Here is a 24,621-nt window from a genome sequence, read left to right on the forward strand (position 1 = left end):
ACCCCAGCAACCACAAGATGGACTGCCATATAATTTGCCTCCATCATCGCTCTCGTCTCCCTTTCCACTGCACCCTTCTATCATCTTCGCTATGTCTGCCTCCATCAATACCTATCCCCTCTTGACTTTCCCACTCCTCATCCTTTCCTTCCTTTCTCTACACTCTTTCTCACCATCTCCTCCCCCTCTTTTCCTCCCTCCTCTCTTCCTGTGCTGTTGCTCCTCCTCCCTCCTTCCTCCAGCTTCCCTCCTGTCTCTCACCAGAGGTGAAATGCTGTACTCCTCTTCCTGAAGTCATTTCTATGTTAATGAGTCTCCTTGTGAGATAACGCAAGCGGCAAGGGCCTTGGACACACACACACACGCAGAGCAAGTGAGAATGATGATAAGACCTGTCACTACTCTTTCTGTTGATATGTCCATGCATTTATTTATCTGTAATCCTCCTTTTTCGCTCTCTTCATTTTTCTTTCTGTTTATTTTCAATGGTTTTAATATCCGTTTCCCCCAGTGTTTTCTTCATAGTCAGTACAGAAAGGGCCATTCCAGCTGCTAAAACAGCTTAGTTAGTCAGTTAATCAGTCACATAGTTAGATACTTAAGACACCTATTATCTAACCATATTGAAAGCAACACGCAGATAGAGTTTTGCTATAATTTGTGTTTTGTTACCTCATCAGAAGTAAAGACAGAAAGAAAATAAGATGTCCATATTTATTGTAAACATGAATGTGTTCTTTCAAACGCAAACATGTTACCATTACAGTGAGTGATGGAGCCGGGTTCCTGTCATTCTATTATCCAATCATTTTCATTGGTCTCCAGCTGGAGACAGGCCTCATTCCACTGCTGTTAAAACAGGCAATACATATGTTTACACATTTCACATTCGGGCATGAAAGAATCACGTAGACACGGACAGAAACAACTGGAAAGGTCTACAGTAGCCCACACACACGCGTACCCCAGTGTGTTAAGTGGACTGTAAAGCTCAGACCGCCTTGCGTGGACGCCTCGCTGGAGTGGAATCATTAAAAACGGTCCGTGGCTCTTTAAGTGGCGTCTCTGCTTCTCTCCAGGGCGCGATTTTTCATGCATCGCTTGCCAATTCCCCCCCCCCCACACACACACACACACATACACACACACACACACACACACCCTTCTTTCTCTCTCTCCTTTACTCTCAGGTCCAACTGATCAGTGCGGTGCAGGGGGCCGCTGAAGCTGCGAACAGAGGGGGAAATAACGCTTCACTTCGAATCAGAACCAAGGACAGCACCTCTCGGCGCCTGCACGTTCAGCACCACGGACAGTCTCCAGCATCGGCAGCGCCTAAAACAGCTGGGTTCGTTCTGATCAGCATCACTTTTGGATGACAACTTTGTCCAGATGTGGTCCAATGTCTAATAAGAGTGAGTTTGGGAGTGTGAAAGCCTGCTGTGTTTTGACACTTTGACACTGTGCTGGACAACAGAAACTGCACTCCTTTTGCCCTCTAAAAAAAACCCTTTTCCTAAAAGTGACAGCGCTCGTTTCTCCCTGAACTGTAGCCCCTCACTCTTTATACAGACAGCGTTGCGGTGGTGGGCGGGGCATACAGCTGTGACGGTGCGTGATTAGCTCTGGGGGGGGGGGCGCCTTCAACCGCTAAAGCCAATCCAAACCGAGCGGCGCTTCCCCGGGCGGAGTTCAAGGAGACGCGCGGTTAGTTTTAGTTTGTGTTGGTTGGACCGAGCGGAGGAGGAGGAGGAGGAAGACGAGGAGGAGGAGGAGGAGGGGGAGGAGGCTGTCATTTTTTTTTTTTTTTGCCTCATTTGCACCAACGGGCACGTTTCTCGGAAGCAAACCCGGGCGGGTGTAACTGTCCAACAGGGTCTAGCAGTGGCAACATTGGCCGGTTCGTCCCGGTTGCGGTTGAACTTCGGCGGTGAAAGGGAGCAAAGACGGTTGCTATGAAGGAGAAAATGAATGAGCCTCGTCTAGGTCTCGTTTTTGTGCCTCTTTAAAGCCTAATTTAAATGCCCGTGCCGCCGTCTCTCCCCATTGCAGATGATCGATGGTAAATTATTATTGTTATTATTATCATTATGTATTAGGTGGTAGACTTTGTGTAGCCTGAACTCTGGACATTGAGGACATGTCAGTCAACAGCTGGAGCGGATAACACACGACGGATCTCGGTTAACGTCCACTCTCTCTTTATAGCTGACGTATGGGCTGTATTCATTCGTCCATTCCTTTAGTAATTCAACTGGAAACCGGACTGTAAGGACGAGAAATTTCAAAAAACACAAATCCCTTGAACCGCCTCCTCTTGATTAGGAAGATCATTGACCGGTGAAGAAATCCAGCGGTGAGTTTGGGGGGCGATCTCCGCCTGAACATTTGTTTCTGTCTGAGATATGTGGTTCGATCGGCGAAGAAAAACAAACTAACCATCCTTTTTGTTGCTGTTGCTGTTGTTGTTGTTGTTGTTGTTTTAAAGATGGAGTCACCTCACGCAAACCTCGGCTGCTGATGGTGAGCAGATTAAGGAGGGAGCCGGTTTGGAAGAGCAGCGGCAGAAGTTGAGAAGAGAGGAGGGAGGAAGGGGAGAGGAGAGGAAGAGGAGGAAGGATATCAGACGGAGGGAATGGAGGGAGGCGGGATGTGCTCTCCTCCGCGCTGACTGACTGAGGGCAGCTAGTCGGGGACAACCGGTGGTCGTTAAGCCCCCCCATCCGGTGTGCGCGTGCGTGTGTCCGAGGGTGGTGGCGGTGGTGAACACCGGGGTATTTATTTTTTGCTTTTTTTTTTTTTTGTTTGTTTTTTTGATGCGCGAAAAAGTGGCGTGCCGCCATCGCGCCTTCCCACCCCTTTGCAGCCACGAGCTTCATGTCAAGAGTTTGACATTTTTTTTGTATTATTGTTTTGTTTTTGTTTTTTAAGCTCAACACTCAGAAAATCCCCGTCTTTTCGCCGAAGCCCCTCTTTTTCTGAGCCTGATACCTGAGCGTCTGTCTGTTGAACTCCTCACTCTGACTCCAACTCTCGCGGGATATAAAGGCTTTTTTTTTTTTTTTTTTTTTTAAAGAGAGAGAGAAAAGAGGGGAAAAAAGGCTGAATCTAAAAGAGAGGAGGGGGAGAAAAATAAGACAAACAGGGAGCCGCCTATATGAAGATGCTGATGTGTGACCGCGGCGTCCAGATGCTCGTGACGACGGTGGGCGCGTTCGCCGCCTTCAGCCTCATGACCATCGCCGTCGGTACAGACTACTGGCTGTACTCGCGCGGGGTCTGCCGCGTGAAGAGCAGCGGCGACAACGACACGAGCCGCAAGAACGAGGAGGTGATGACGCACTCCGGCCTCTGGCGAACCTGCTGTCTGGAAGGTACGTGATCAGTCTGACCGGCTGGCTGTCTCTCTGCCTGTGTGTGTGTGAGAGAGAGAGACAGAGAGAGGGAGTAAAACCTGCCTGTGTGTGTCTGTGTGGCTGTCTGACTTTTCCCAGTGTGTATCCATGTGTGTTAGTATTTTTGTCAACGCCTGTCCACACAAACACAAACACACAGAGACACACATCCTGTCTCTCCTCCTCTCTGGCTCTGTCTATCCAACACTAGAATGTGTGTGTGTGTGTGTGTGTGTGTGTGTGCATACATGTTTCTGTGGCCCATAATCCCTGTAACTCCTTAAGAGTTGTCCTTTTCCCCAAGTTCACTCTCACGTCCCTTTCCTTCTGCCACAGAATAGAATAAAATGCTGTTGTGTTGTTGCTTGGTTGTCATCGCACTGCATAGCCGAAGTTACAAATAAAGCACTAACAGCTGGCTGTGTTAATAGCCAGAAAGCTGCACCGCTGACAAGGACCTGGAAGTGCACCCTATTGATGGGACGAATACACTGTACTGTCACAGATCTGCTCCTTTGAAACCATTTTGTTGTTGCCGTGGCCTGATCTGTGTTACTTAGATCAGGGGTCCAGTTGGCCGCCACCACAGATGAGAGGGACCTGTTGACATGATGCTCAACACAACAGACGGCCACCAGAATGGGCATGTGCCGATGAGAACACAGAGAATGACAGAAAATTTGTTTATTTTGTTTTTCTAACGAGAAAGCTGGGTCTATTTCTTTCTTTTTTTAAAGTCTAAGCACCCCACAGCAACTCTTACTCGCCAAATTTGTAGCTACTGCTGCCAATTTGAGCTAACCTACTAATATAATTTCTGCAGTAAACTCAGCAGAGGGACCAAGTGCACTATAAAAGAAGGTATGATCTAACTCCAGTGGCTCTTGGCTTGAGAGCAGCAGCTCCAAATGCCTTGACTAGTCTTTCGTCCAGGTAACAATCTTTGTGTTTTGTGGCCGTCTGGTGAATTATAAAGAACTGAAACCAAACTGGAACCACGATTCCACGATTAAAGATGTGGATTATGTAACAAAAGTTGTTACAAGTTTGGCATGAAGGTTGAAATGGTCAGGTTGCGCACAGACAAAGAAAGAGATCAGGAGGGGCAGGAGAAGATGAGAGAAAAAATAAGATAGAATAGATTAGGTCAGAGTTTTAAATGGTGAAGTGTACTAAATTTTGCAACAGCAAAGGAAATAAAGACACTAAAAAATTAAGAGAAAACAAAATGATGATGTGGTAAAATAGAGACTGGTAGATGTTTTTGTGGTGCAACGAAGAGGCTTAGTCTTTGAGGTTGTATTTTGTAGGTGCATGTGTGTGTGGATCAGAGTTTTGACCTTGGCTGTGTGTCATCTTCTCTTTATACAGTCCCTGTGGAATCTCAAATGAAGCAGTAACGTCATAACACTATTTTAAAATGTGGCTTTTTATGTCAGCTGGTGCTAAAATCACTTGTATCCACTGTGAAGTTAAATCCAGTGGAAACTGACAAAAGTGTTCCTATACTCTAGGAACGCTTTCAAGCATGTATTTGTTGATATTTTGTCATAACTGTTCTGCAAGTGTTACAAATGGCTATGTTGCAGTATCCTGCTGATGCTGTGAACAACCAAATATGTTCACTGCAACATGTCTACCATCTCGAGCAGGCAAGAATTATGAGCACACAATAGGATTAGATCAGAGGATAATGTCACATTTGTGGTTTCCATGGAAAATGGGTGTATTCATTTGTGTCTGTCTGTGACATTGTTTGCATTTTTTTTCAACCTTTTTTCAAAGATTGAAGAATAAATCTAGCTCGGCACAAAGACAGTTCCCTCTGTCATATATATATTTGTAGTTGGACCTTAATTTTAGCTAAGACTAAAAGCCAGACAGAGTTTAGAACCGAGGCAGTGGCCCTGCACTGCTGTCTCCATCAAAGTCGTGACATGTCATCCTGGGAGGGGGGGACACTAATGTCTTTACTGAATTTAAATGGAAATCATTTAAAAAGTTAGGAGGATATACTTCAGTCAATGCTGCACATTTGAAGCCTGGTGGAGTCCCAGAAAAGTCGGTAATGTCTGTGTAAAACTTCATGTCATCGAAGAGTTGTTGTGATAATCGAGTCTAGACTAGCTGGCATTCACATCCTAGGAGCCACACAGCTAGCCAGTTATAAACCCTGTGGTTTTCAACAAGCTGATAACTGACAATCACAGCTGGACTGAGAGACAACATACAGAACCTGTTGCTCTGCAGAGCGTCATACCTCTGAACAGAACCCAGCTGGTTCTTGGAAGTATTTCTGGCTTGTATGCAACGTAAGACAAAACCTCTTGTGACAAGATAAACACATGCTTTGCCTCTCTGGCCAGCCATTTCCCCTGTTTCTCTTCTTGTGGTGAGCTAGACCAAACATGCTGCTGCTCATATGGTCCTTGTATCTAGGTGCTTGTAAGGCAGTAGCAAACATGGTTGTGAAATATTATTTTATGAAGACTGACGGACTGCAAATCATCCACATAGGGTGAAACTTCACAGAAAGTGTGTGTGTTGTGTTTTTTCTTCATTATGACTTGTTTCATAATTTACAGTCAATGATTTGACTTTGATCCTTTGGAAAGGTCTCTGTATAGAGACAAAATAACTTTTTCTTTCTATTATGACGAAGAAGATACATTAGCTCCAGTAACTGCAGGCATGTGTGCATCTTATGTGTATGTCTGTGTGTGTCTGATGCAGCCAGACATAACCATGTCATTCTGGGGGGCATAGAAAGCTATTACAGAGCCATATGGCACAGGTACAAGGGTGCAATGATAAAACACACACACACTTGCAATTGAATGAATAATAGAAAAATTCCAGGATATTCCCAAGCCACCAAATAAGCACAGCTGTGGGAGCAACACAGCAAGTTAACACAATGTCAGTGCACGTACATGAGGATGCATGCACAGACACGCACATAGAGGCTCACAAAAATATGCAATGCGGTCATACTCACTCATGCAAACACAATAACAAAATAACACAACCAAAGTTAATGAGTTATGCTTGGTCTCTTTTTTCCCCCCATTCTGCTCATCTTATCTGCACTTCTCTCGTTATTAACTCCCAGGTTGTCACAGTTTTATAATTCATAAACAGCTTATATACTGACAGGAAATGGATGTCCCTGGATGCCTACATGTGGCTTGTGCTCTGCCTGACATTACAGAGAGAGTGAATGAAGTCTGGCGCAGGGGGTGGACGGATGGTTGGGGGGGGGGCATACTGAATGCAAGGTTCTTACAGAAAATGTATAGAGCAGTCATGCATATGTGCAATGCTGCAACTATGGCATGCAGAACATTTTTCCGATGGCACATTTTATTTAACTGAACATGAGGAGTGAGGATGGACGCCTTGAGAATCAGCTTATGATTTTTTTAAACATCATTCGCAAAGCAGCGATAGCTGACTAGCTGATCCTATTTAGGATGACTACATGCAATTTCTGTGTGGATGTCTTTGTAAAAGATACAAGTAAAATGTCTATTACTCACTCTATTGGCTGACTGTGTACAGAGCTGTTGAATGGTCATCTGGGTGGGTCACGCCTGACAAAAAAAAGTAATCAATCGAAACCATACAAAAACAACATGGCACATGGCATGATAATTTAATATGCTACACAAATAACTCAGCACTATAAATAGAAATAGGCTTCTCCACAGCTCTAATCAGATTTCTATGTTGTATTCAATCAAGCAATCCAGCAAGATAGGATGTGTGTGTGTGCGTGTGCGTGTTTGGGTCTTAACTGAGGGAGATGTGAAGAAACTCTTGACAGCAGGGCAGTGGTGTCACTCTAACTCAACCTGCTGTAAAGTCCCAATGTAAATACACAAATACACACCAATCCAAAAAGCTGCAAATGTAAAGTAAAGCATTCACATGGTCTGTTTGTTTCTGTGCAGGTGCACTGAAGGGTTAAAAAGTATTCCCGGTGATGAATGAGCATGAGAAAGCCTGAAAATGAGAAGAGAAGCTCGGAGGAGGCAGCTAGAGGATGGAGGCAGAGCATGAATGAGGAGAGAGCAGAAGAGCTATGAATGAAGCAGGTGGGGGGAGAGGTGGAGAGCGGTGGTGGGTGGAAAGTGATGGATGAGCTGAGCATGGCCTCTGTTTCAGGTGAATCTCTGGGGAGTGTTTGTCCACAGCAGGGATCTAAATGATCAGCTGGTAATAGAGAGAAGGAAGAGGGTCTTTAAACGCAGCCGAGGACAAAAGCAGTCACCCAGGGGCTACAGGATTGAGGGGGGAATGAAGAAGGTGGTGGGTGGGAGGAAAGAATGAAGGACAGTTTGAAAAATGAGGTCACTGCATACTGAAGTAGGCATTAATTAAAGATGTTGGCTGTTTGACCATGTCTGGGATGGGAACACTCAGATGACAGTAGGAGACAGGTAAGAGGAGTTTCGGGAGAGGTTAGGGAATAGATAGAGAGGCTTTGGCTAAATGATCATCTTTGAATACATAATATGAAGGAAGAAAGGTAAAGATGGGCATGGAAATGTTGGGGAGGAGACAGAAGTGAGGCATGGTGACTGCGAGTACGCAAGTTGATGCCACAAGTAAGAACAATCTTGAAAGGGATTTAAGTTGTCTTTAGATTTATGAAGTATCGATATCAACATTTATTTATTCTTTTTTTATTGTTCGCAAAAGTATTTCAGTATTTCAATATTTCAAAAACATTTTCCGGAAATAGTCCAACTTTTACACTTATTTATTTATTTGTTTATTTATTTTTTGGACAGATTAAGCATACAAACACATTGTGCTATAAGACAGTTTGTTGCCTGTTTCCTTTGTGCTGAGCTAAGTCCCCTGGCTGCAGTTTCCTACTGTGTGTACAAACATGAGATTAGTTTTGATCTTCTCATCTAATTGTTCTATATAAATAAGTGTGTAGTTTTCAGTTCATTTACAAATTATTCCTTCAGTGGTTTCATACTCAATTGAGGAAGTATGATGGCAGACAGGGAAGGATGATAAAAGGCTATAGAGGGGAGATTAAGACACAAGCAGGCAGCATGCATAGTAACCATGTGTGAGATATGTTCAGTGTCCGAACTACGGGACAGAGTGAATGGAGAATATGATAATGACAGAAAGGGGAGGGGGGGGGTTCAGACAGAACCAAGGGACCTTCAGCCACGTTTATAAAGAAAGTATCCAGGGAGGAGAACACAAAAAGTGGTATAGGGGGAGAGATTGCAGGAGACACCCCGGGGGTAAGCTGGCAATGGACTGAGAGATGGACAGAAGGAAGGAAAGACGATATAACAAAGTATCACAGTCCCCCTGTGCCTAACCTATAAAAAGAAATAATTTTCTTGCCCAACTTTGCCTAAGAGGAAAACTTTGCCCCGCACAGAGCTCCCATCTCAATCACATTCAACACCTTTAAGGTGAACTGGAACACAGGCTGAGAACCAGCCCTTATCAACCAGCATCAGTGCTTGACCTCACTAACCAATCCCTGCAGCCAGGAAGGAAATTATGTGGTGAGTTTCCAGAAGTTGGAGGCAGTTTGAACGAAATGTTTAATAGCTGCGTGTGGGTGGATGCTCAAGTGTCTGCATATTTTTGGCTATGTGGCGTAGACAATTGCTGGAACCAAGTGTGCATAAAAGTGTGAAGAGATGAGAGAAGATTAGGAGGAGTTTGGAAAGGGGTAAATGGATGTTTTGGATATTGGAGGCGAGAAAGCGAGATGAAGTAAAGGGAGGGATGATTAGAAGATCTGAAACACGAAGAGACGGAAGGGTTGGAGAAAGAGAGCGAAACATAGGTGGAATTGGGGGAGGACAGACTGGGGAAAGGTAGAAAGAACGGAGAGAAGGTGTGCAAGCAAGCAGAACTGTCTTGTTCTCTTTCATCAACCATCACCGTGGAAACTAGCCTCTTCCTCTCCATCTTTCCCCCCTCTCCCTGGAACGAGGTAATCAGAGAGAGTGAGCGAGGTAGAGACAGATAGAGAGAGGGCGAGAGAAACAGGAGAGGCACAGTCACCCGCACTAAGCTGTCAGAGGCGCTCTGAGGAAACAAGCAGTCCAATTTGCTCTGCTTTTCAACTTCCTTTCACTTCCCTTGCTTACTCCACTCGCTTCCGTTTTCTAGTCGACCAAACCCTTCCTATTGTGGGTGCATGTGTTTGTGTGTGCATGTTGGACCACACACCATCTGGCTTGGAAGGCTCACCTGGGAATAAATAAACATTCATGTGTTTAACAGCATAAATGACCATAATTGTTAACTTTTCAAGCAAAGAAGAAGTAAAACTGATAGCAAAAACTGTCAAAAAACTTCCCAGTCCATAAGGCTGTGGTTATGGAAATGGCCGGTGTTTCTTCCTTCATTTCTAAACAGCAGGAAACATTGGACTGTTTTTGCCTTGAACATGAAGTGATCTAGTGGCTTGATCTTATGACTTTTTCTCAAGCAGCATGCTGTTGAACTTTGTGGTTTTCATAAGCATCTCCCAATAGCTATTTGATTCACTGACAGGATTTTTTCTCGTGTGATAAAGTCACTTTGATATTCCCGTTAAATTTAGCAACATCAGATGTTAATTTGAGATGTTAATTTGTCAGTGTGCTTCGCAGTAGCATTGACTGTAGTTTGTATTACATATTGTACTAATAAAATTGCCATACTAATGTGCACAGTTAAGTTATTGAATATGTCAAACATAACCTCAGAAAATAACTATGACATTTCTCTAACCTTAACCATACCAATGCAACGTTAACTCTTAATTTTTTTAATGTTGTGTTGCCACTCGTTTTGTCAGATATTGTTGAAGATTTGTTGTAGAGAACACTGTGACTATGTTGCACATATTGTGTCTTTATGTGTTTGTGTGTGTGTGTGTGTGTGGTGGGGGGGTTATTGCGTTAGATCAAGGACAAACAGCTGGCATCTCAGTGACCAGTGCATCATAATTGTGGGGGCTTCTGGACACAGTGTTGTTTGTCTTTACCTCCTTTTTAACCTTGTTTCAGGCACTTTATTTTCTAATGGATTATTTAGTATACATTCTGCATGATTTATTTGTAATCTCTTAAGACTGATTAGAAAAGTTATGTTTGAACCAAAATCATATTCTAACTGGAATCATCCAGTGTATTAATCAGCGAAAGCAGCCACACTTGAAACTGCTTCTATCTAACCTTTTTAGAATAAAGGTTTTTGTTGAGAGCCATGATTTCCCCTCATCTACTATTTGTTTACTTTTGTAGCAGTTTTTGACATTATAAATGCAGACAGCACAGAAGCAAGCTGGCCAGGAAAAGGTTGCAATTGAAGTCAGTGACTAAGAGACCAAGGAGATTGAGGTGCAAACAGAGTGTGTTTGCAAGTGTGTTTTAATAATTGTGCGTTTGTGCTCGACTCGGTGACACCTGAGATGCACAAATTAGACTCCCATCCCTATTGATTGAAACCCGAACAATATAGATTTCAAAAAAACAGTAGTATGAAGTAGTCAGTCGAAATTACAAATCAGCAGCATTTCAGTGTTTCTGTGTGTATGCTGCAGTAATTCCTGTCACATTCGCTGGCTTGCGTTGCACCTTCATAAGGGATAAGATACAGTATGTATTAGATGACTTATTAGTCAGCCACCAAGGAGAAATCATCTTCCAGCGGAAGGGTTTTATTGTTATCATCCACTTCAGTGCCTTTCATTGAAGTCTTCATAAGAAAATGTATCGCTCCTTTTACGTATATATATTTCTGTCTCCTTTTTAAAATTTCTCATGAATGTGCTGTGATGCAGATAAGGTTTTAGCTTTCTTTTTTTTTTTTTATTGAATGGGATGCTTCATTGGCATTTGTTCGTGTAACGTTATTGTTCTCTCCGAGGTTCATATGTGTGAAAAAGACAAATACATTTACATTTAACAGAAAGGAAAAGTGGTTAGATGAGGAAACATAAGCAAACCTAAAGTATCCTGATGCCTGGCTTTGACGAGGGTGTTGTGCTGGTTTCTCTGTGATGGGATCATGAGCTGATTGTGACACTTGATATAAGCCTATGTGACAGCCACTGACTCACTCACTGATAAAGCATTTGGAGGCAACTCACAAGAACCAGGGCTGAGCAATATGTGATACATGCACAACCACCTACACATACATGCACACACATATGTGGCTGCAGAGGCAGTGCGGTGATATTAGATCATAGCAAACGGTGGTACCTGTATCGGCACAATACAAAATTGAGCTGACAAGATAAAACGATCCAAATACCTCAGTTCACTAAATCTCTGTCTTAATTTTTGTTTTTTTATTGAGTTCAACAATTATGGAAAATGTTAATGCTGTTCATCATGAATAATGCTTAAAATACCCCGTTTATATATAAAAAAAATGCATTTGTCCCTTTAGTGGTGGCTCATGCTGAAAAAGAACCTGCTCAATGAAGGTACAGTGATGATGTATCTTTGTATTTGGACGTGACTGAAAAAAAAATGTATTTAAGTAGACTTTGTGATCAATTAATCAAATAATTTTAATCACATTTCAATAATTTAACAATTTAAAATGTGGGAAAAATAATTTTTTGTTTGTTTGATGAATGAATCATTATACATCAACTTCAACTTCAAAATCTTGTTTATTTTATCATCAGTCTACTACACAGACCAACAGATGAGTGCAACAAAAAAAAAAAAAAACAGCATACAGTTTGCACATCAGTTTTGATTGACTTAATGTTTTCAAACATCATGTATGAAAAACCAGTAAAACCAAATGATCCTGTGTCAGTCAAAAACTCCCATAAGTATCCCTGACCAAAACTAAACAGACCATCAGTTCAACATAAAATGCTTTCTGCCATCTGACCTGCGTTTTAAGCTCCAACGTGCTCTGAGTTGAGCTGATGACGAAGGCTGGAAGTGCTCCTGATTGCCGCATCAAGAACAGCACTTTTGTTTATACTTCCATCTGGAAGTTTCTTACATTTAAATTTCCCTTCAACCACCACAGTTTCTCCTGCCTTGTCCATCATGTTATCACATTCTGCGTCGGTATAATCTGTATGTTTGGAACTTGGGCACTAAAAAAAGTTAGGTGGTGCATATTAAAGTGCAATTAAAATGGGCAAAAAAATTATTACGAGTTATTCTTACAGTATTTAATGAACCCGAAATTAATGAAAATCCCAGTTCGTATATCTGAAACCAAAAAATATATGCAATTAAGAAGACCAGTGATATTTTATATTATTGTCATTCATTTCATAGACAGCAACATCGTGATTTTACATGAGGCCAATTCTTCATACTTTGTATTTCTCAGCTATTGGTTCAGCTCTATAGGCTCCTGAAGGAGAATAAATACATCATAAATGTTATATTATATAAATATAAATATACACGTCAGACTTTTAAGCAAAGTTTGACCCAAACAGCTTTTGCCTGCCCACCGGGCTGGCCTGGACTCTCTCACTCACGCAGATAAATAACTTCATTTTTTGCCCCTGATTAGTTCCTCTTTGGCCAACTTCTTCCTCATGTGTGCTGAATCCTACCAACAAATTTAGTGGAAATTGTTTCGGTACATTTTGTGTAATGATAAAATAAAATAACACTTAATAGAGGGTAAGGTTAGGGTCGATTTGTAATAAAACAAAGATTGTTCATGTTTCTCAAGTCATGAGTCAGATTTGAGTCTTTTTAAGAAAAAGGTCTTTCTTACTAACACATCGTTATGATGCACAAGCTGACCTGGAGGTTCAGCACATCAGTCTGAATAACCTTGTGTGTGTGCATGTGTGTGTGTGTGTGTGTGTGTGTGTGTGTGTGTGCAGTTTCCATTGTGTGGGGCTATTTGTTGCTCCATAAATCAGCATGGTTCAATACAGATCCATGCAGGCAGGGGGTATAATGAATTTCCTTTAATGAATTTTAAGTATGCAGCCATTTTTAAATCATCTTCCAGTAACCAGGTATATTGTGGAATCTCCAGATATGATTTTTCCTTGATTTCCCTTTGTGAGCCTGGTGGTTATATTTCAATGTCATCTACAGAAAATGACTCATGAAAAGAGGAAATGATGTGCTGAACAGCATAAACAGGGCTGTACAAAGGTGATGCTGCCTTCTCTGGTGAATTAGTTTACTATGAGCCATATGAGTTTTGTTTTTTTTTTTTTTTTGGGGGGGGTGGGGGGGTTGCATTATCTCATTAAATCTGGATATGGGGTAAAAAATATCAGTCTCAGTAAGAGGTTAGTTACTATCCCTGACTGTATGAGCTGGATGAATCAATTTATGAATGATTTTCTGAGTGTGGGTACTGGAAAGAACCTCTTCATATGCAAATAAGCAATTAGGTTGAGTCGTTCATTTGTTCATCACCAGCCTCTATCCTCCCATTTCTCTCTAATTCCCCTGTGCCGTTTTACCACCAAACCGCTTTCAACCAGCACTTCCTCTCTCTTCATCCTCCTTCATCTTCCTTTCTTTCCTCTTCCCCTTCATCCCCCTCAGCCTCCCCTTCCCCCTTCTCTCTCTCTCGCTCATATCCCCTGTGGTGTTGACCATGTGTGAATGGGTCTGAATGATGGGTGGGAATGAAGCTACGTGAAGTGTACACACCGCGCACACACAAATAGGCACGCATCCAGTAGGTTCGCGCTCACACGGAGAAACACACTTCCACGTGCAAGCACAAAAGTGTGTGTGTGTGTTTGAGTGGGTCTTGTACAAAGGAGGATGAGTCACTCTGCCTGACGCACAGCACATGCATAGGAGACTGCATCTTCATCAATACAACACTCTCTCTAACACACACACACATACACTCACCAAATGACATACACTGATATAAACAATCTAGTATAGAAAGCTGAAGGCATTTACCCACATGCATGATTGATAGTGTTCATGTATCAGTTTAATGAGCTTGGCTGATGTGTGTGTAAACTTGATGTCTGCATTTCAGTAGTTGTGTGCATTTGTGTTTGAAGTTTGTGTGTATGCGTCCGTGTGTGTGTGCTGGGTGTGATAAGACTTTTCATTAGTGTTTCCCATACATAGCCTGAAGGCTACAGCCTTGTTCTGTATCATCTGTCATCTCTAGCTTTCTCTATGCTTGTTTTTCAGTTTTTGTTGTGTATATATTATGTCAGTGCACTGGATGTGTATGTTCACTTACACAGCAGTGCAATCACCCAAGAATATGACTGATTATTGAAAGACAGAAATAGTTGAATTCAACAATTCAAATCAGTGAGTGAGCGATTCAAATTGATGATTTAGTGAGAAAACGTAACCGACTAATTCATTTAATGGAAGATCTGCATTTAATATAATAAAGCCAGCATGATGGGTAAAATGTATGCTCTCTAATAAGCCATATTAACGTGTCCAGTGGAAATCTAGTGAAATGGTATTTGACTGATTTTGTCTTGTGGGACAATAAAGATGTGAAATGAGCTGATCTGTCTCCTCTGCAGGAACATTCAGGGGAGTGTGTAAAAAGATTGATCACTTTCCAGAGGATGCTGACTATGAAGCAGACGCTGCTGAATACCTCCTCCGTAAGTTTGACATGAACACACAAACACAACGTGAGTACACATGCTTTCACACATGGAAATATTTTGCAGCTGGCCTCCACTTTAGTGGCGCATTATCCTATTTTTAGGTCCCAAAATTCCTGTATTGCTTTGAAAAGTTGAGCAAGATGCTCTGAATGCAGCATGACTGTATCTTTTATTCAAAGCAGTTTCCCATTATTGCCCCATTCTTTGATTCACTTACACTATATTGCCAAAGGTATCCGCTCACCTGCCTTGACTCGCATATGAACTTCAGTGACATTGCAGCTATAACAGCTTCAACTCTTCTGGGAAGGCTTTCCACAAGTGTGTTTATGGGAATTTTTGACCATTCTCCCAGAAACGCATTTGTGAGGTCACACACTGATGGTGGATGAGAAGGCCTGGCTCTCAGTCTCTGCTGTAATTCATCCCAAAAGTGTTCTATCGGGCTGAGGTCAGGACTCTGTGCAGGCCAGTCAAGTTCATCCACACCAAACTTTCTCATCTGAGAGATTCTGAGCCCGAATTGAATAGATTTAACTATTCTACACAAATCAGTTTAAAGTTGTGACTAAATGATGGCTATTGAGTTGGAGAAAATGGAGAAAAATAAATAGAAGGGTTAGATATCCTACATGTGTTGTTTAGCTTGCACTGGCAGAAACAAGAAGGAGATGAATGCACTGAGCATATCATGCAGTGAACAAGAGATATAAACTGTTGCCAGGGTTTTATCAGCAAATAAGAAAACAGTGCAATGATGAGAAAATGACAAAGGAGGAAAAAGGAAGCACTGTGTTATTTCTAGATATATCCAAAGAGTAACATGACAGAAATAAAAAGGATGCAGTCGCAGCGTTAGAGAGAAAGGGTGGTTTAGTGAAAAACAGAAAGGAGGGGGCTCTGTGGTTTTTCCCCCACAGTAAACATAGAGTAAAGATGGATAGAACGAGAAAACAGCCACATACCAAAAAAAGAACAAGATAAAGAAAATGGATTCAGCCTGCACTTCTTTTTTATTGCTCCACTGAACAAAGAGCAACTTCCCCAGAGGCACCCAATTAGATCACAGACCTCGGAGATGGCCAGCCAATGGGGAGTGGAGACCTAGTGACCGGCATCTCATACAGCCCAGGGGTGTGGGCCAAAGGGGCGTGGTCTGTACATGTAGCCACACAACGCCACTGGTCACAGCAGATGTCAGTCATAGAGGAAACATTTTGAAACACTAAGAAATAAGATTTTCTGTAAGAGACGCACTGCAGGCTCGACAGCTTTTAAACTTATCAAACAATGTGACAAGCTATTTTGCAAATATCCTTCAATATGTTATCACATCATGCAAACATATGGGGCTTTGGCAAATATTTCACTCTGCAGCCTCACTTTCATATTTATTTTGCCTTGCATATGTGTGAGTGCAGCTCTCCATCTGTCTCGGTTTTTGTCCACATTTATCCTCTATATCCCCGGCCGCCTTGCTCTCTCTCTCTCTCTTGCAAGGCCTCTGCCTGCTTTAACATGTTCTGGATTCAGATTAAGTCAAGCATGTTGAAGCACACTGGCTCGTGCCTTTCTGTGTGTCTTGTTAGTGTGTGACTTATTCATTGTTTTAGCTCTGTCCTCCAGCCCAGTAGATTTGAAATGAAACCGTAGGAGTGCTCACATTCTTATTGTAGGAGTTTTTCGAAACTCGTTCATACATTCATAATGAATCATTTATTTACTGCCTCATTTTTTTTCTGGACCCTGTCACTGGCCCTTTGCTTTGTACAACGAAACATCTGCTATTTTCTTCCCTTGAGGTGCCAAAACAGCTGACTACAAAACATGGTATCTTTTTTTTTTTTTTTTTTTTAACCCTAACTTAAATTACAGTACAGATATACCACAATTTGATAATGTTCATCACAGGCAGCACACTGATGTTAAGGAAAAGGTTGGGAAGTACATCTTACAGTACAGATGTGTGGAATACATGCCAGTGTATAGAAAAACTAGATGGATAGATAAGGAGCAGACATAAAGTGAATCTGTCACATTCACTGGTTTCCAGCCTTCCAAATGACTTTTTACCTATTGAGACCAGAGACACTTTATTTACCCATCTCAAATCTTCAGCAGTTTTCGAGCACCGTAACATAATTCAAGAGGATGGAGATAACATATACTGATGATAACAACTTTAGAAATTGGATTTGTGATTGCTGTGTCACCAAATGCACTTCCGTATTGGCACACCAGTTGGAGCACAATGACCAGAGGGGAGCTGGTCAATGGTTTATTCTTTCAAAAAACAGATTCCATTCAGGCATTACTTTGACTTTTACAGACGATTTGGCAGTTTAAAGGCAAATGAAGGCAATAATCAATGAACGCACACAAGGCACTTTGACTCTTGAACAAAGGAATCACAATAATAATTATAAAACAAATTCCAATCCTTAATGAATCTAAATGAAGCAGCATAGCCGTATGAAATACAGATATTGAAAAAATTGCTCAATTAATGTATCTGGCCTTTTATCCACTCAAACAGGTTGGTCACGCTTTAGAAGTAGGGCCTTTAACTGAAAATATGTATATGTATATATTTGATATGATATATATTTGACATTTGAGATCGGTCCCCAGAAATCTGGAGTCAAAGGGGTTTAAACCACCATTTAACGGGATTCACACCATCCGCAGACAATTTTGCCACAGTTTTGAACTAGCAATAGACAGTTTCCTCCATTCCAGATCAGCAAAAGACCCTTCCATTTCATTCTGTGGAGTCTGAGAGGAAAGCTCTTTATTTACCAAAAATCTTTGTCACGTCTAAATGTGTTTTTGCTCTTTTTCATGTGCACAGGTGCTGTGCGTGCCTCCAGTATCTTCCCAATCATGAGTGTGGGTCTGCTGTTCCTGGGGGGGCTCTGTGTGGCCGCCAGTGAGTTTTACCGGAGTCGACATAACGTCATCCTCAGTGCAGGGATCTTCTTCGTCTCCGCAGGTTAGACCCTCTATATGTGTGTGTCTCTGTGAATTTGCATCTTTGTTCTGTAGGATGATAGTGCAACCTTCACCAGATATTAGTGTACATGATTTATTCTGAGTTTATATCACATACATTAATCCTACCCGGAGGCTGTGAGAAGATTAAAATCCTCAGGTATTAATTAAAAGTTGTCACAGCCAGAATTTTAACCATCTTGTGTGCATTTGCAGCCAACTTATATTGGTTTTAACAAATAAAGCCAGTGGTGAAATGTTTTGTAAAATATTTTATATTTGTTATTTCTTTTTTAGTTTCTTTGTCCTCCCCAGTGTTTTCCATTACTGATTTTCCCACTGGGTGAATCAAAGTAATTAAGTTCTTAATAATAACTACCAGAACTACCTGATTCAAATGAGTGGCTCCTTATCAGACCTCAGCAGAGTTTGATGGCGAGCTGATCAGGTGAATCAGGTGTGTTGGAGGAGGGTAACATCTAAAACATCCAGGACAGTAGCCCTCCAGGCCTGGAGTTGGTGACCCCTGCAGTAGATAGATAATAGTAGTGTGTGTTTTTATCAGAATTAATATTTTGCTGAATAAAGATATTTTTAACATCAGATTTTGTTGAAGTATTTCAAATAAATGCTGCAACAATCTTTTGCCATATATAGAAGAGAACATGGGAAGAAAATGAGACCCATTTAATCTAAAAACCAATCAACTCAAGACAATTCAAAACTCAAAACTCCCATCAGTCCATTATTTAAACTGCATGTCTGTGCAGTGTGACAGGGCGCTGGAGCCAATCCCAGCGGACACTGGGTGAGAGTGAGTGAGCTCTATCGCATACAACCATTCAAACTCACAGAGAGCCTTACAAGCAATTTAGAGTCCCCAGTGACCTCATGTCTTTGGACAGTGGGAAGAAGCTTAAGTACACAGAGGGGAGCCACAAAAGTACAGGAAGAACATGCAAACTCCACACAGAAAGGTTTGAACCCCAAACCTTTTTGCTGTGACAGTACTGAAAACTGCACCACTGTTTAGTCCCAAAACATCCTCTGATCTGAAAAAAAAAAGAAGCCTTCGAAAAAATCAACAGAGGACTTAATGCTGTAAATATCAACGGAAAATTTGGAACGTGTGGCTCCGTGAGGATGTCGAGGTTCTGCTAATCCACACAACCTTGTCCCCATTGTGAAGACTACTGACTACACAAACACACAAGAGGCAATGTGCCTCAGGAAATAAATTGAAGGTTAGGGGGATGTAATAGTTTGGACTTAGATCATCAACAAAACAACATAGATTCATATTGCTACTCACTGAAGAGACAGCCGTAATATTTAAATTTACTCAGGTTTAACACCATAACAAAACAAAATCCACTAAATGAATCTATTAAATACAAGAACTCTGTCAGCATTTAAATTTAACAGCAGCCAAAATAGCAGCAATAGGCTGCATTGTATGTGGCTGCTATGGGTGTGTTGTGTTTTTGTGGGGAAAGGATGATATGCAGCTCTGGAATATTTGTTGAAGTAGCCTGTTAGGCTTCCAACACACACGCACACCAAGTGTGAAGAGTTTCTCAGTGTAAAGCCTGGACACAGCAGCTGATGAATCAATCAGCAAGAACACCACAACGCTGCACTGTAAGGGTGTGAGAGTGCAAACACACCTTCATACACACACATGATCTATTTATGGTCCCTCATAAACACACACACACACATGCACAAACAAAATTATGCCCAAGCCCCTGACACACAAAAAGCTGAAATTGCTGTTCAGTGGGATGTGTAGGGTCCTATTGGGACTTGTAGTAAATTTATGAAGCTAAATTGGTAATTATTTACCACAATAGTGTGGGACTGATTCTGGTTAATTACAGCTGGCTAATTGTCCCCATTCTGTGCGTTCCAGTGCACTGCGTGAACACTGTGTCGTGGGCTAATGATATGGAATAAGAGAGCCCAGCTGTGTACAATGACTCTCTCCAGTGTTTCTATCAAGCTGCACTCCCTCTCTCTCACTCTGTCTGACGCTCCCCGCTCTTCTCTGTTCTTTATTTCATTTGGCTGTCTCACTGTAATGGCTCCTCCTTAACTTGCCCCCCACAAGTCATGCTAGCTGCACACATCTATAGATGACAGCGTGAGCCCATCCACCATCCTCGCCATGATTAAAGAGGGCATACTGTAATTATTATATAGTGATAGATAGACTTATTGGTGGCTCAGTGGTTAATACTGTTGGTTGTGGGTTTGATTCCCAGGCATGGGGTCTTTTTTGTGTGGAGTTGAGTATGTCCTCCATTCGCTTGAATGGGCTCCTCCTGGATGCTCCGGCTTCTTCCCTCAGTCCAAAAATATGCAGCTTTAGTGCAACTGGTGACTTTAAATTGCCTGTAGATGTGAATGAGTGTGAATGGTTGTTTGGCTGTATATACTGGCCCTGTGATAGACTGGCAACCTCTCTAGGTTGTACGCCGTCCTCACCCATGTCAGCTGGGACCATAACCCTGACATATGCAGTACAGATGATGGATGAATGATGAATGATTAGAGTTATAATAGCACCAACCTGCATTTCCATTGTGAGCATATTAGCATACTGACTACAGAATGTTGTTCACGTTTACAATCCACTGAAATCTCCTGTTTTTATTTTTTCTTTTCCTCTCTTCTACTCCAGGTCTCAGTAACATTATTGGAATTATCGTCTACATCTCAGCTAACTCGGGTGACCCAGGCCAGAGTGACAGCAAGAAGTCCTACTCCTACGGCTGGTCCTTCTACTTTGGCGCTCTCTCCTTCATCATGGCAGAAATGGTGGGTGTACTGGCTGTGCACATGTTCATCGAGAAGCACCGCAAGTTACGAGCCAAGTCCCGCACTGAGCTCATCAAGAAATCCGCCTTCAGCCGCATCCCTTCATATCGCTACCGCTTCCCGCGTCGCTCCAGTGTCCGTTCGTCCGAGGCTCCCAGCCGTGATGCCTCACCCCTGGGTAAAGGCGGCTACACAGGGCCCGCTGCCTCCGAGATGCCTATGTACACGCTGAACCCACGTGAGGCGGGCAACACCAGCAAACCAGGTGGCAGTATGGGTGGGCTGCTCAACTCAGATAGGGAGTTCCTCCAGAGCAGCACGCTCACTAAAGACTACAGCAAGGACCCCAACCGCAGGACCACACCTGTCTGAGAGGTGCTGGCTGCAGTGTCAAAGTATCATCAGTGTCAAATATCAAAGAGGTTGATGATGAGAAATACAGGGAGAGTGTGGGCAAAAGCAGGGGGCCACACAGGGTTACGGGGTGGGAAAGGGGTTTGATAAACTTTGACTGTGAACTGTGAACTTTTAGCCTTTGAACTGTGAATCCTGAGCCCTGGGAGAGATTCGGTGTGTGTAGCAGGGTCGTGATGGAGAAGTTGTTCCCAACTCCACTTTTCCACATATCACTGTAGTTGTACTTGTAACTCCGTACATATGAAGGCACATTCGATTTATGTCCATGATTTTTATGCTCATAAATTGACTTTCTGGCTTTTCCAAAGGGGGGAACAGAGTTAAGCATAAGATAAGTGGTTCAATGTCTGGAGCATCTTCTCCAAAAAATTTAAATAATGCCAACTAACGGAGAAGAGGAAAGAGGTGAGAGACTCTGTGTGATCTCTGACCTACTGACCTCTGTCCCCTTGACCTTTTGGATAGCAGCAGAGTTCAGGATGTACAGGATGATCTGCCCTTGAAATGCTATTTAAAAGCGAGGAAGTTAATACCTCTGTAGAGGGATCCATTCATTTTCAGTTCAGTTTAATTCTAAATATGAATTGAAGATGCAGCACATTTGTGGCACTAGCTGTTATTTTCTATCCATATTGTATATATAGTACCTTTCATGATTTATTTTATTTCATGATGGAAAAGCGCAATTCATTAAAGACTGAACTGAAACTGAATTGAGCTCATCCTTGTAACATTTACCCCCTTCATTCCTCTCCCAGGTGGGTTATTAAACCTGCAGAGTAATTTTTTCCTATCAAGGGAAAAGAATATTGTGACTGCAGATCAGCTGCTATTGGAGAAAAACTAAAAAAAAAACAAAAAAAAACGATGAGTCTGTTTTAGATGGTAATTTTAGATCATTGGTGCTTCCTTTTACTTCTGTTTCTAACCACTCAAGTCTTCTCTCGATTAATTTTGTCACCTGAAGCTTAAGGAGCTGATCGGATGTATTTGTTTGTCTGTCTGCTTTCACTCATCAAGTTTCACCTTCCACATTTTTCTATGTAGCCCCATAACTCACCTCACTGCCACCCTCAGCACATCCCCACGCCTCCTCTCACTCCCTCTGTCCCCTGGCGGACACTCTAATAGAATTTACTGTAGGTCCTGTCTTCCATTGGTGTCGCTCTTACGCTAGTGAAGTTTTCTGGAGGTTGTTGGTTCAGGGTAATGTGGAGGGGGAGACCGCTGAGCTGTGAATATGCTTTAAGGCAGAGCCACAGAGACATTAAACAAACAAGAGAAAGACTTTTTATTTGCCCACTACCTCTCAGTGCATATCTATCAGATTCGTTTAATGTAAGGTTGTCTTAACTTGCGTGAACAATTGTCAAAATTTCAGCTGCACAGACAAACAGTGAAATGCTTGCTCCAGTACACGGGGATCCGTTGAAATCGAAATTATATATGTTGCACAATTTTCAGATAGAATTTTCAGATGGAACTATATTATTCAGAGGATTTGTGCTTCATTTATTTAGCAGTCATTCACAACCTCTAGATCTTTTTATCTCGCTTACACGACGTGCACATGCACACACTATACACAAACACAGACACATTTGAAATGCCTGTCAAATGTTTTCTGGTTGTGACAGGCATTGACAGTCAGAGCCCTGTCTTATACCAAACAACTGAACAGTTTTTACGCAGAAGCGTACATTTCTGTTTATCTCTCGCCACTGTTCTCTCTGAAATATACAGATCCTGCATGGGTGGTTCAAAAAGCAACAAACATCAGCTTTTTAACACACATTAAGCAGATGTGGTCTTTGGTGTGTTTTTTAATATGAGATCCGCATGATTTCTTGTGAGAGTTTTCAGTGCAAACTTTCATGCCTGTAGGATCCACAATCCATGTAATCCTGCAAAAGGAGGAGTGCAGAAAATGAATAGCTAATTTATGAAGCACAACACAAGGCGGGAATCAGCTTAATGAATAGGCAACATGAGAGATAATAGTAGAGATACAAACAAACCAGGCTCAATTTCATTTCAGATAACAATTAACACTGGCAGTAATGCTTTAGAAAACTGAAAAATGGTTTTTGATGGCATTGAGATGATGTATTTGTTGCCTTGGGCCGAAGTGGTGTAATTGATATAGATTATTGTGTCACTAAAAATAGTTAATTAGTGCATTTTCAGTTGTTTTTGGCTGCTGATCAGTCATTTATCATCATACTTTTTATGGTTGTACTTTATACTTTATACTGCACATGTAGCAACTGGTAATCTATTGCTACCTCTGACCAATTGTTGGCAAAGTATCTAAAAGACAGACAGTGAAACAACAGCGATTTTATTGTCTGATTTCAAGAAAGTCCTGATCATGTGCGAGTGTGTGTGTGTGTGGGGGGGGTGCTGTGTGGTGACAGGGAGAAAGAAAAAACATTACATTGACAGTTGTGGGGAGTGAACACAAGTAGCTAGTGAATATTCATAGCTTTTTTTATTTCACAAAATCTCTCCAGGACTGCGAGTAACAAGTGAGCGTGAAAGTCAAAAAAGGGGGGAAAAAAAAAACGCCTTTTTGTTTGCTTCATTAGCTCCATTGCACTGTTTTGTATAGAGTAAATATGAAACAACACTGAGCTAACACCATCACAATATCAAAACTTTGACACTTACTACCCTGATAATAAAATGTGTTTTAAACCTCGGTCACACTGTTTAATTTATGACACTGCTGTTTTCTCGCCTGTCTTTTACGCCATAAAGGGAGCTTAAAGAGACAAATGTACATCATGACGGACTTGCTCGTGCTGTCCTCCACATGCAAATATTAATTTTGCAAAGCTAACTACAACATCAGCAGTTGTCATGGGCTGTGAAAGGGGGGAAAAAACACTGCTTTTCTCCAAGCAAGGGCTTTTAATTTTTAAAGGACAGGAGCACAAAAGGGCTTTTTATGCTCAGCGCTGCACAGACATTGTTTTAAGGGTGTTATGTGAGAGTGCAGGAAGGAATGGCAAAGTACATTTGCACAGGAACATCTGTTTTTAAACCAGCTGAATAGCTAGCTGACGTTATAACATGTTTCATGCAAATGAGAAGCTTGGTAGTTAAAAACCAATAACTGTACTCTTCTGCTCATTAGGACACGGTAGCTACATGTTAGCCTTTAGCTGCTTTTCGGCTAAATGTAGGTTAGATGCATAACTTTCTGAGTAATTAGACATGAAGAATATTGCCTTAAGTAAGGTAGGATTAAAAAAATATATAATTATTTGAGTAAGCTTAAGGATCAAACTTATATTAGCAAAATTTTGCTAATCTTACTTGATGCCAAATATCACTTAAAATGTTTCCTGTGTATCATGGCCTCCAGGTTAGCTTTAGATCATAGGTTCGCTG

At 41.8% G+C, this 24,621-nt stretch overlaps 1 protein-coding gene across 1 annotated transcript; it reads left to right on the plus strand.

Moving 5' to 3' along the window:
• The first annotated feature begins 3,133 nt into the window (after positions 1-3,133).
• Positions 3,134-21,180, plus strand: cacng3b (calcium channel, voltage-dependent, gamma subunit 3b). The gene is made up of 4 exons (XM_029508773.1): positions 3,134-3,374; positions 14,908-14,991; positions 17,849-17,989; positions 20,672-21,180. The coding sequence occupies exons 1-4, from the start codon at positions 3,158-3,160 to the stop codon at positions 21,178-21,180; spliced, it is 951 nt and encodes a 316-aa protein (XP_029364633.1). The 5' UTR covers positions 3,134-3,157.
• The last annotated feature ends 3,441 nt before the right edge of the window (positions 21,181-24,621 follow it).

The sequence above is a fragment of the Echeneis naucrates genome, chromosome 8 (genome assembly GCF_900963305.1).
Source record: "Echeneis naucrates chromosome 8, fEcheNa1.1, whole genome shotgun sequence".
NCBI lineage: Eukaryota > Metazoa > Chordata > Actinopteri > Carangiformes > Echeneidae > Echeneis > Echeneis naucrates.